The sequence below is a fragment of the Ochotona princeps genome, chromosome 5, assembly GCF_030435755.1.
Source record: "Ochotona princeps isolate mOchPri1 chromosome 5, mOchPri1.hap1, whole genome shotgun sequence".
NCBI classification, from domain to species: domain Eukaryota; kingdom Metazoa; phylum Chordata; class Mammalia; order Lagomorpha; family Ochotonidae; genus Ochotona; species Ochotona princeps.
This window is the reverse complement of record NC_080836.1, coordinates 81,446,515-81,459,110: the sequence shown is the minus strand read 5'-3', so window position 1 is coordinate 81,459,110 and position 12,596 is coordinate 81,446,515. Positions and strand designations below refer to the sequence as shown.

At 38.3% G+C, this 12,596-nt stretch overlaps 1 protein-coding gene across 1 annotated transcript in view; it reads right to left on the bottom strand.

Annotated features, from left to right (window-relative positions):
• Positions 1-5,289: 5,289 nt before the first annotated feature.
• The window catches only part of CPO (carboxypeptidase O), a 46,727-nt gene continuing 39,420 nt past the window's right edge, over positions 5,290-12,596 (bottom strand). Inside the window, exons 8-9 of the mRNA XM_058664288.1 lie at positions 6,372-6,456; positions 5,290-5,561 (exon numbers count right to left, since the gene is read on the bottom strand). Of these exons, the coding sequence (XP_058520271.1) occupies positions 5,299-5,561; positions 6,372-6,456 (348 nt within the window). The 3' untranslated portion in view covers positions 5,290-5,298. The remainder of the gene's footprint in view (positions 5,562-6,371; positions 6,457-12,596) is intronic.

Below are 12,596 nucleotides of genomic sequence, written 5' to 3'. Positions count from 1 at the left end.
AGTTTTTAAAATTCTTTATCTCCCATTTTGTCAATATATTCTTCAGTTAACTCTGAGATTCCTCAGTTAACAGCCAAAGGCTGTTGCTCCTTTGTGGGGGAGATATCAGTAGTAGTCTTTGTGCCTCTGTCTGTTTTGCTCTTGGTCATTGTACTCCTGCTTAGCAGATTCTTCTTGTTAGAGCAGGTTTCTAAGCTGCATTACCCACAGGTCTACAGGTTGATTTTACTGATTGGATTGGTACCAGGTTCTTCACTTGTCTTCATTTGTATTCATTTTTGCCATCCCTCCAGCAAGTTTCAGTCCTGGGCTCCTATGGTAGGCTTCCAACCATGGTATCCCTCCATTGCCCCAGCTCCTGCCCCACCACTCTCTACCTGTTGTGATCCCCTGCTGTGGCTGCACCTTTGCCTGTATTGCCTTTCTCCCACTTCCAGTTTGAGTAGTGCCTAGCATTACGGAGACACCAGCTGTGCTAAATAGCTGGGTTGTTGGTGGTGCTGATTTTGCTGGAACCTGCAGGCCATTAGGTCTGAGGGCCACCAGGACCTATTTTAGGTGGGTAGGATGCCATGTCAGCATTGTTTTCCTTGTGGAATCATTGAGCTGGTAGTGATTTTGTTCCTAGTCTGGACTTGTGCAGCTTGCTATTGTCCGTGCAGTACAAAAGCCTTTGCTGCGCTGTATAAAATGGTGCTTGGTGGAGTTCTGGATCTGCTAGCTGTTAGGTATGGGGGCCACCGAGACGTATTTTAGGTGGAACCTATAAGATTACAAAGTTGGTACCGTTTTTCTTGTGTGAACAGTGGAACCACTGAGTTGGAAATGAGATTGCTTCCAGGTTAGTGCATGTGCTGCTCACTGCTGTACCTCCAGTCCCACAACCTTTGGCCCACTATACAAAATGGCACTTGATCTTACACTGATGGAGTTCTGGTGGCCATCTGGACCTATTTTGGGTGAAAACTGTAGGATGCCAAGTTCATACCATTTTCCCTGTGGGATCATTGCAATGCACTGAGCCAGAAATGAGTTTACTCCCAGCTTGGCGCATGTGCAGCTCACTGTTGTCCCTCCAGTTCCACAGCCTTTGTCTCACTACACAAAATGGCACCTGATGTGGCACTAGTTGAAGTCTGGACTGTGAAATCCACCTTATTCCTGCATTGCCTGCTTGGGGTCTGATGCTTTGTCTCTGCTCATTGTTGGGTCAAACAAATCAGCAGGACTGGCAGTTTTTGCCTGGGTTTCTCTCCTGAACTCCTGGTGAACTCCTCTTTCCACCTGGCTGCTGGTGGAGCGCTAACCACTGGTGGAGCTCAGTTTGCCACTCGTTGACCTCTACTGGGGTATCTGGTCAATGCAACACTGCTCTGTTGTCTCTGGTGCTTCCCTGTGTCCACTCTATCCAGGTACCCCTTTACCGTGGACCTGTCCTCTCCTATTTCCTGGAAACTGCCCTCTCTGCTTCATCCTGGGTAATGATTCTCCATCAGTTTAAGCCTGTTCATACCCTATGCCACTATCTTTCCTCTCCCAATAATGTTTCAACCACAGTACATTGTAACAGAAATTAAGTTATTCTTATATATATTTTAAAATCCCTAGTTTTTAGTATTACAATTTTAAATATTTTATGGTGGCATTCTTTTTGTGACTTGATAAGTTTATGTGTAAGGTAGGAACAATAATAAGGTTATTTGAAGAACACATCTTTAGTAATGTATCACAAAATGGTAAACTACGTAAGAAAAAAAACCGGTATCATCAAGGACTACAGAGCAGAAACAGCAGTTTTTTATCCTGCTGTACATAAGGATCTATAAGCTTAGATGTCACTTGAACTTAACATTTTATGTTGCTTTAAATTATAAATCCACATGTTAGTCAAGAAGCTGTAGGCCCTTTGTAGGAAATGATGGGTAAAAATCACTGACAGAATTTGGTGGAAGGGAAGAAATAGTAATAGCAAATACATACAGTCAAACTTTCTGAAAAATAAAAGAACTCTATGGAAATATTGCTGGTAGCACTGAACTTTTCACCCTATGAAATTATCAATACTGAAAAATTTGACCTATGAAAACAACAACCTCACATGACTCAATGTGAAGAATAAAACATATTGGGGAATAGTTGTCCATGAACATACTTACTTCACATTTATCTTGCTGACTGAGCCAGAGTGCAAGGCCATAGGCACTGTACCTTGGGAAGTTTTCAGAGTGTTATTTTTTTCTTTTTAAAAATATTTTTAATGATACGATTGCATAGGCTTAAAGATTTCCCCTTTCATCCTCCCCCTCCCCTGAAATCCCCATAATTACTACAATGTATAGTCCTGTAACAACAGTCACAAGTTCATCATTCTGCTATTTAAGTGTGTCCTGACATTGCAGTTATAGACAGTTATAGAAAGTCTAGCATCTTATTGTCAAAATACACTTAACAATTTAATTGGATGGGAATCCATCTTTTCCTCAGTAGTGGAGGTACGTACGTACTGCAATGTGTCTTAATTTCCTGGTGTGTTAGTTTCCATTATACAATTGCTCTAGATGAATATATATACATACATGTTTATCTATGTACCTATTAATCTTGTATTTTGCGTGAAGATGGGCTTGTATCAGAGAGAACATATGGTATTTATCTTTTTGAGATTGGGTTATTTCATTGAACATAATGGTGTCTAGTTGGGGCCATTTTATAGCAAATGATAGAATTATATTCATTTTAATAACTGAATAGTATTCCATAGAGTGGATGTACCACAATTTCTATAAATAATAAAGCAACCCTGAAAGATGAGAAAATATCTCATTTAAGACCAAACTTATCACCACTTGTTATGGAAGCAGTGGATTTCCAAGCTCAGTGTTTTTCTCCTGTGATGCAAGGTATTGCAGTTGTCTGTGGTAACTGGGCTCTTTGCACAATCCCCTTAGATCTTGGATGCAAGCAGAACCAAAGTACCCATGCTAATGGTCCTGCTGCTGCCATGAGTGACAATGCCTTTGACTCTGACCCAGGGATTTCCTCTTATGTAATAATAATGAAATTGTCATAAGCTAAATTTTCAGATTGAAAGCAGAGTAAATTCAATCCCATCCCCAGTAACAGAGTAAGATATTTTCAAGATTGCATTAGTTGCATCAGTTGTGAAGTTTTCCCAAATCACTGTATCTTTTTAGAGCAAGTGAATGCTAGTGATGTCATTTGTCTTTTTACTATTGTTCTTAGGAATTAAAAATTTTCAGAATAAGTAAACCTACCAAAGTACCTTACAATGATGTTTGAAACCCTTCGAGGGGGCTATAATTCAGCACTGAACCCTGGAAAAATCCATGTAGAACATTATAAGTAAACTGATTGACTGAATTTCTTTCTGTTCTCTTTGACCATGGATTTAGTCTTTAGATGAGAATTAAACTTGGTAGATTTGAGCCCAAATTATTTTAAAAAATAGCCTGGAAAACAAAAGCATAGTTATATTTAGACCTACAATGTGTGCCACTCAGAATAGTTTCTTGAATTTCTTCTTAAAGCAATGCAGAGTAACATTCTTTCCTTTCCTTTCTAGGGTCACCATTGATGAAGCTCAACCATTCTCTCCTGGCAAAATCACAATTGTAGAGTTGACATTTTTATGTAAATAGCTGTTCTCTGATTTATTAAACCCTATTGCCCTTGACATTTTCTTTTCTGACCCTTATCATTCACACACTAGCAAAACATGAAGAAATAAAGAGAACAAAAGAAGGCAATAAAAAGGGTAACGACCAAGAAGTGTATTATGACTGCGACCAACAAGGAAATATGGAAATGGGTGACTGAACACTCAAAAAGACCCTGTCAGCTGGTCACAGTTATGTTTGTTCAAAGCTTGACAAGTGCTTAACACCATTTCAAGATGTCGGATAGAGAGACATAGCAAATAATAGTCATAGATGCTACTTTAAGATCACTTGAAATTTAATAGATCAGAGTGCAATTAAATTCACATATATCCCTAAATATACAGTCTGGCTTCGGCTTACTTCCACGTGCTCCTTATGTGTGTGTGTGTGTGTGTGTGTCATGGCTGTAACATTTATTCACAAATCTTACAGGGAATAAATCTCTCCCCCAGAAGTGGGATTCACCAGTGGCTATTCCCCTTGTGTGTGGCTGTTACTCTCAGTTTCACCCACAGGAAGGTAAACCCCAAACAGGGAAGACCTGTGCCTATATGTTAATCGTTAAAACCTCACACTCTAGTAAAGCACACTGAACAGTCTCAAATTTGTTTTACAAATAAGTTAAATAAATAAAACTAATCACAGCTACATGTAGTGATCATATAACTTAACTTCTGAATTCTGCTTCTAATTCATTAGCACAAAATTAAGTAAGAACCTGGCTTAAGGGCATAAGAAATATTTTCAAGAATTTACATGAAAAAATTCCCACACACCAAGGGAGGAAATCTATTCCTGTATCATTTTATTTATTGAATGCTGAGATCATCAATCAGAGAAAACTATTAGAACAAAAAAGACTCCATTAGAATCTCATGAGGTGATCTTTAATTAGATTTTAAGAGCAGTGGGGGTCCACTGGTAGTCAGTCTTTTCAAGATTTAAAAGTGGTTAAAATCATAGCAGTCCTGTGGAATTATCTCATATGATAGCTGAGCTACCCTAAATATAAAGCTCAATCAGTGACGCTCAAGAGTGCAACATTGTACACCAGGCAATTTTATTGATGCTCAACTCTTCATTTCACACATTGAGCTCTGCTCTGCCTCTTGACTCCGAGCTCAGCTATGTGACCTCTTCTGGCCAATGGGATGCTAACAAAGAATATATAAGTGGTGATGTAAAAGGTGTTTTGGAACTTGCTCTCCTATTTATTTTTCTTCATTATACTCTTGAGTGCATGCCTCTCTTAACCTTCCAAGGGAGGAGGTATATGGAGCAGAGTCACAATTCTTTAACTAACTGAGGCTATCCTATATATTTTCAAAAGATTTATTTATTTTGAAAGACAAAGTTACAGAGAGAAGGAGAGAAAGAGAGAGAGATCCTCCATCTTTTGGCTTACTTTCCAAATGCCCTCAATGTCCAGAGCTGAGCTTTCTTACTTATAAAGTAATTAAAATTAATTAGCAGCCAAACATTAAAATGCAGACATGATTCTTCTCTGCATAAGCAGAAAATAGTTTTAGTTGAATTATTTGACTGCTGCACAACTTAGTATGCCTTCCTCCCAACAACGTCTACATCCCTGGGCTTGAGCTGTGCTGGTAGGAGATGCTTAGAGAAGAGCAGGGAAGGGCACCAGCAGGAACAGCAGCACAGGGAGGAATGCTACCTTCTCTGCACTGTTTGAGAGACAGTATTTTGTATACACATCATCCAGGATTGAAAGCACAGCCTCCATGGTCTCTTCACAAGTGGGCTGGATTTGAGTTTCTGGCAGAACAAACCCATACGTGCCATTGTCCCTCAGCTCAAATGTGTATGAGAAAGGGATCCCAATATCTCGGGCCCAATCTCTTGAAGATCCTGACGAGGAATCTGCAAAGGAAAACATTCAGGAAGAAGTAGAAATGGCACAATTTCTGATGGATAGAGTTCTATGAAAGCCTGAAAGAATAAAGGTCCAACCAGTAAAGAGACTTTAATATTAGGGTCACGTGTATACCTGTCTGTTCTCATGTATATACCTGTCTGTAAGCACTTTCAGGACAGGGGTTATACCTTATTCAGCCTCTCAATCTCCCACCCCCATACCTAGTACTATGACTGGCATATACAAAAGTTTATTTAAGTTTCTCAGCAGAATAAAAGGTCAGGCAGCCTAATACTGCAAGTCAAGAATGAACTGTCTTACATAAAGTAACAGAAATAAAATGACCAATCCATGAAATATTCTTCATGGGTTCTTGGAAGGTGGAAGAGGTGATGGCTGGGGGTTGGGGGAAGCAGGGCATTCTCTTTTCATTCAATTATTTTTTTTCCAATTAATTAAACAGATCCCACCCTGCTTTCATTCCCAAATCAGCTCTCTTCCTGATTGGGGCCTTTGAGTAATGTATCAACTAACCAAAGTCATTGGACAATGTCCTTCCTGTTAAATTCTGGGTCTTCCAATGTTCTCATTTTAACTCAAGCTAAGGGAAGTTTTTACTAATTTTCTATCCTTTTATCTCATTCCCTATCCTTGGAGAACATAATGACACATTTGGAAATAACTCCTTTATAATTGGTCATTTTGATTTGTGTACCTCCTTGTTGATCTCAGGAGCTCTTTTCTTCTTTTTCTGCCCACCTCACCATCCAACCTCCTCTCAACTTAGGTACTATTGAAGAGGGAAAGAAACTTACATAAAATATCTGCACTTGATCCAACTCTATAATTAGTTCCATGCTTTGCTTTCAATGCATTTGCTGCCTTCTGTCCAACTTGAATCTGTAGGTGGAAATATGGAGACAGTTATCTAGTATTACAAAAAAACTCGACGATCCATGGGATTGACATTTTGTCCACTGCCATCTCTAGAGTTTTAGCCCATATTTCTGACTTCCCATTGAAAAACCTACAACTAAAGAACCTGCTGGTACCTCCAATTCAACACAAATCCCATTTCATTCCATCCTCTTCCATTAATAAGGATGTAATGACATTCGTGTTTCTGATCTTGTACACTCCCATAAACATACATGGAAAATCCTATAGGTATCTCTGGCTCAACCCTCCATCCCAGTTGCATTGCCAGTGTCATAACCCATTTTCAGACTTACTGTCTCTTAATGGGTTTGTTACATCTCTTAAGAAGTTTGCTTTTCTCTCTGATTCTTAACCTAATTGATTCCACTTGGCATGAAGGTGGGCTTTTGTGGACGGTGGCTATGATCACAAGCCTACTGAAAAGCCTTGAGTAACCCCTGTTTACTCACTGAGTTAAGTACCTAGCTTTCAAGATCTCTTCAATGGGTACCTAACGCACTTTTTCTAGCAAAGTCAAATTCAATGTTGTTTTCTGCACAGCCACTTAAAGCATAGTCAAACTCAGATTTCCTCCTGTTTGACAGACATAATTTCTGATGTTTTAAAATCTTTCCAACTTCAAAGGGTTTTCTCAAACGCCAGATTTTTCCTGAGAACTTACCTTACTCCAACTGGATCTAAGTGAGTCTCCCATAGTCCTTTGTTCAAGTCTGTCTTAGGACTCTGTTTCTATACTTCTTACACATGTATTTGGTACTGACCTCTCACCTAACTGCAAAATGTCACAGCTTAAAGGAACACCTGCCCCATACCTACTTCATTGTTATCTTTCAAAATGAGATATCTCTCAAAACTAGATTGTTCCTAGTATCTCATCTTTGTGCTCTGAAAATCCTTTCCTGAGATCAGTTTCACAAGGAAGCCAAAGTCTGCTAGCTGTGCTTACTTATTGGGTGAATCTTCTTGCACAACTCAACCAAAAGACCCTCTAAGTATCCCCATGTAAGGCTTCCCATTGCTATAGGCCACCAACCAGATGATACATACTGCTTTCTCTTAGATTGTGAAAAAGTAATATCCAAATGCTCTTGCTGCTTCCCTCCTCCACCAGAATCCACTACCTTGGGGGATAGCTTGGCTACACTTGCAGGTTTATCAGTGGGGGTCCTTACTCTCAACTAATGACAGACCTAGTTTTAGTCCCTTTTTACCCCTTACTAATTCTGCACTATCTCATTGAATTCTAAGATGTGATAGTGTTTGGGCAGCACTGAGACATGCCAGGTGAAATGTAGAAGAAAGACTAGAAAAGGCAGTGAGTGGTGGTGGGGGGCATCTGTAGTAGTTGTAGGCTATATCCTGCATGCACCTAGGACTTTAACTACATGGATACAAATTGAAAATGTCATTCAATTGAATCATTTTCAAGTATTTTGCCTTCTTTCCACTTATACCTAAGGAATGTGTCTTTGGTTATATTCTCTGTCTCTCGTCTCTCTAACTCTCCCTAAAAAGAGAATTTGTATCTGTCTCAGTGCTTGAATTTCTACTGTCCAGAACTGAGATCATTGGTAGGAAAGGCTAAAATATGAGGGATACAATTAGTTTACACATTTGCACTGGAAAGAAGCACAAAAGTTTTTATGAAAAAGGGAAAATTTATAAGAGGGAGCAAGAGAGTCATAAAGGGGATTTCTGGATAGGGGAGTTTTGATGAGGAAATGAGAGCGAGGCATGGAAAAGATTCAAGTAGCTAGCTGTGATGAAATCAAGAGCAAGAGGCTCAAGCAAAAAACCCTTCTGTAATTAACCAACTCCGTTTCCTTATGAAGTCCTGCTAGTTTCTGTTAGAGATTCAAATTGGTTTGAATATGTCCTTAAGTCCCATGTGTTTCTTGGAATGAAGCTCCAGGCTCACTGGTCCATGGAGGGCCTTCTCTTTCACATGGACGGCATGAATCACATCCAGACTACACTTTCCATCCTGGTGATTCCTTGCATTTTCTTTCCTGCAGTTCACGCCTAGTCAATGATTTTTTAAAATATATTTTAATTTTTATTTTGAATTCTGAATTATGTGGTACAATTTTGTGTAGGCTGGGATTCTCCCCCAAACTCCCACCCCTGAAAGATTTTCCCCATTTTACTACAGTAGTATAGTTCTTTATAAGGAAGTATAATTCTATTAGCCTCTTATTTAAGTGTACCTCGACATTGTTGGTGTAGACAATGTCAGACAGTCCAGTATCCCATTTAGACAATGATTTTTTTATTTCCATTGCTAGCCTTTACTTATTTCCCCCAAAATGTGACTTTGGAGTTGGTAACAACCCTCCAAGTTGTTCATCTTTTGTGAAAAACTTTGGATTTTAAAAATTTTTTTAATTTTCCACTAACAGTATAAGGAAGTAGATAAACATAACTACACTTATGATTGAGTCAGTATTGTGTATTGATCTAGTTATTTCTGAGTTGACAGAGTAGAAATCCCCTCGACTTCTAACTTCAACTTCTGCCTCTGGAGGTGGAATTTCTGAGTGTAAATCTCTCTCCTCATGAAACTGTACTACAAGGTCATACAGAACCAATCACTATTGCCCTTTCTCACTACACAAAGGGACAGTTTTCATATCATACACCAAATTGCTTGGGACTGGAAATATTTCAGATTTTGAAAATTTGCAGATCTTGGAATATGTTCATAAACATAACCAGGAATCTTGGAGATGGGACTGAAATCTAAATGTAAAATTAATTTATGTTTCATATACACCATGTACACATAGCCTGATGCTAATTTTACCCAGTATGCTTAGTGCACCTGTGTTTTGACTATGATCTATCACATGAGGTCATGTGTGGAACTTTCACTTGTAGCTTCATGTTGTCCCTAAAAAAGTCCTGGATTTTGGAACATTCCAGATTTTTTAGATTGAATATATGCAATCAGAATTTCCTAATCAAAAATCTTTAAAATTGCTTTCCAGCAGTAGTCACTATAAACTGCCAATTTCTGCTAAAGGCCTCTAACCTATTTACCAAGCCTTTTACTGAGTCCAGAAATTTCCCTATAGGCACAAATTTACATTAAGACAAAAAGAGTTTGATTAAGGCCCTGGCATGGGTTTGATACTGGAAAATGGGGTAGGAAGATCATATATGGAATGGCATAAAGTTTATGCAGAAACAGTTCAAACGGAAAGAATTCAAGCATGTAAAGCATTAGTATTCTTACTGCTTTTCTAATTTCCAGAGCTGTTTAGGAAGGGGCTATATATAGTCATGTTTCCCCTACACAGTGATTGCCAAGTTGTCTATCATGTAGTATAATATTTATCATGATTTCTGAAAGGTTTTGGTTTTGTAACTATATAGAGATTGATTACTCATCTTTTGTGATTGTAAATAGTAGTAAAAATGGAAATCTCCCTAGAGCAATTGACTTGATTCTGTGATGTGTGCACTGTGTTGAAGCTTGTCCCCAAGACTCTAGAAACATTGCGAAGTAATTTCAACAGGTTGACATGTGCTGGTGAAGTTTTTACAATGTCACTTTATTGAAAAATCTTGGAGATGAATGTTTATGCTAAGTTTTCAGCACCTGAGACTAAGCAACACAGAATTGAAGCATTTTTTCATTCTCAGCTAAATTGAGCAATTTCTACACCTGATATGAAGGAGTCTCTAGAAATTACAGTTCTAAGAATCCTTTCAGTAGTGTCAAATGCTGTTATGCCCAAACCCTTCTACCTTCTTGCTTAATCTGACCTGTGGCAATAGTGCTATCTCACCTTTGAATACATAGGTTGAAAATTATCAGGAGGTATCTTTTCTTCCTGAATCTAAAAGAAAATGAAGTTCCCAGGAAAAATATAGGGATATGCCAGTGTTGGTTGAAGACTCCTTCTATCCTTGACAGATTTTACTGCGGATGGAGAATCCTTTCCCACCAAAGATCAGTAATGGCCTCTCTTTAAGGATGTCTTGGTTGTTTTTACAGTTTCTTTTAAAGAGAAATTGGAAATCTACAACAAATGTCACAGACTGGGATTAGAGATGATTCTGGGATTACTTGCCTGAGATATCTGCCTCTGCAGATTTCTTTATCTAAGAAATAAAGATCCCAAAGCTCATAAATAGAAAGGGCGGTTTATTATTGACTGGGAATCGTCTAGAAGGTGCAGGTCCTGTCTCATTTGAGAGAGGCGGTATGAGGTGGTAGGATGAGGTATATGATCCCTGGAGTCCGAAGTCTTGACTTTTATCCCAGGTGCCACTATTTCCTGTCCACAAGAGTTCCAGAAATATAATTAACTCAATGTGCCAGGTTCTACCACCCCAAAGCAAGGTTATTTGGTCATAATGGCCAAAGTAGATCAGTTCTATGAAATTCCATTGTTAACTATAAGAATCTAAGCAAATGTTAGCCATTTCCAAATCTTGTAACATGATCATACAGTACAAGTTTTCCTGGGCCAAGAAAAGGAAAAGTAATTATAAGAAAGGTACTTGAGTTGGGTATACATGTTTGGCAGTTGGGGAAAGGACTTTTTCCAGGAAAAATCAGTAGAGGTGTCCTTTTGGCATCCAGGCCTCGTGTTTTATGGGCCATGCTAAAGAACGAAAATAACAGGAATTATAATACATCCTATGCCCACCAGGTCTCTATGAACTCAATACTAGGGTATTCTTCATCCCCATCCACCCTAGTACATAAATAAAATATGACAGTACTTTCTAAAAACATAAACAGGGCTGGTGTGCTGGCATAGCAATTTCATCTTTTGCTTGAAGCACCAATATTCCATGTGGTTGCCAATTCTAGTCCTGACTGCTCTATTGGGTATACAGCTCCCTGCTAATAGCCTGGGAAAGTGGCAGAGGATGGCAAGACCTTGGGTTCCTGCACCAACATGGGAGACCCAGAAAAAGCCCATGGCTCCTGGCTTCTGACCAACTCAGTTCTGGCCATTGAGGCCATTCTGGGAATGAACCAGTGGATGCAATCTCTCTTTCTTTCTCTCTCCCTCTCTCTCTCTCAATCCAACTTTTAAGTAAAAATAAATATTTTTTTAAAAAAATAGGATAAACAGAAAGTACTGCATTTAGTAAGAATGAATAAGTTGGAATTTTTGTGACCTATTTATATGTATATTAAATAGTGCTGTCACTATGGTAAAGCAATGTTATGATTTTTTTAAAAAGATACAGCTTCCATATGATCAAACAATTCCAGTTCATTCATCTATCTGTTTCTCGAGTGTTCCACATCCAAAGTCACAACCAACCACAGATAGTAAATGTTAGGGGAAGACTTTTCTTCCAGTCATTACACATTAAAATTTGGAATAACAGCTACATACATAGAATTTACATTGTATTAGACCTTACAAGTAATCTAGAGATGGTTTGAAATATATGAAAACATGTTTTTGTAAATTATTATCAAATACTATGTCCTTTTACGTAAGGGAACAGCTGCAGACTTTGGTAATTTCAGGGGGTCCTAGGACCAATTCCCGGAAGATATCAGGGGATATATATATATATATATATATATATATATATATACACACACACAAAAGAATTGAATCAGAGTCCTGAAGAGAGATTTTCACACCTATATTCATAGTAGCATAGCAGTAATCAAATATGGAAGCAACGCAAGTTGCTTATTAGTGGATAATATGAATAATATGAATAGCATGAATAGTATGGCCCCAACATACAACGGACTGCTGTTTAGCCTTCAGAAGGAAAGATATTCTGACATAACCACATGGCTGAGTCCTGAGGATATTACTCCAGCGAAGCAAGGCATCCATAAAAAGAAAACTGCCATGTAATTCCAAAAGCATATGAGAGATCTAGAGTAATTGCATTCATACAAATAGGAAGTAAGATGGTGGTTGTCAAGGGTAGGGGCATAGTGTAAAACAAGCAGACATTAATGTGCCTATAGTTTCAATTGCACATGATGAAGAAATTTTTATTTTTGATTACATAAGAATGTGAAATACTGAACTGTACTCTTGAAAATGGTTTAGATTATGAATTAGATGATATGTGTTTTTTACAATTCTTTTTTTAATAAAAAATTA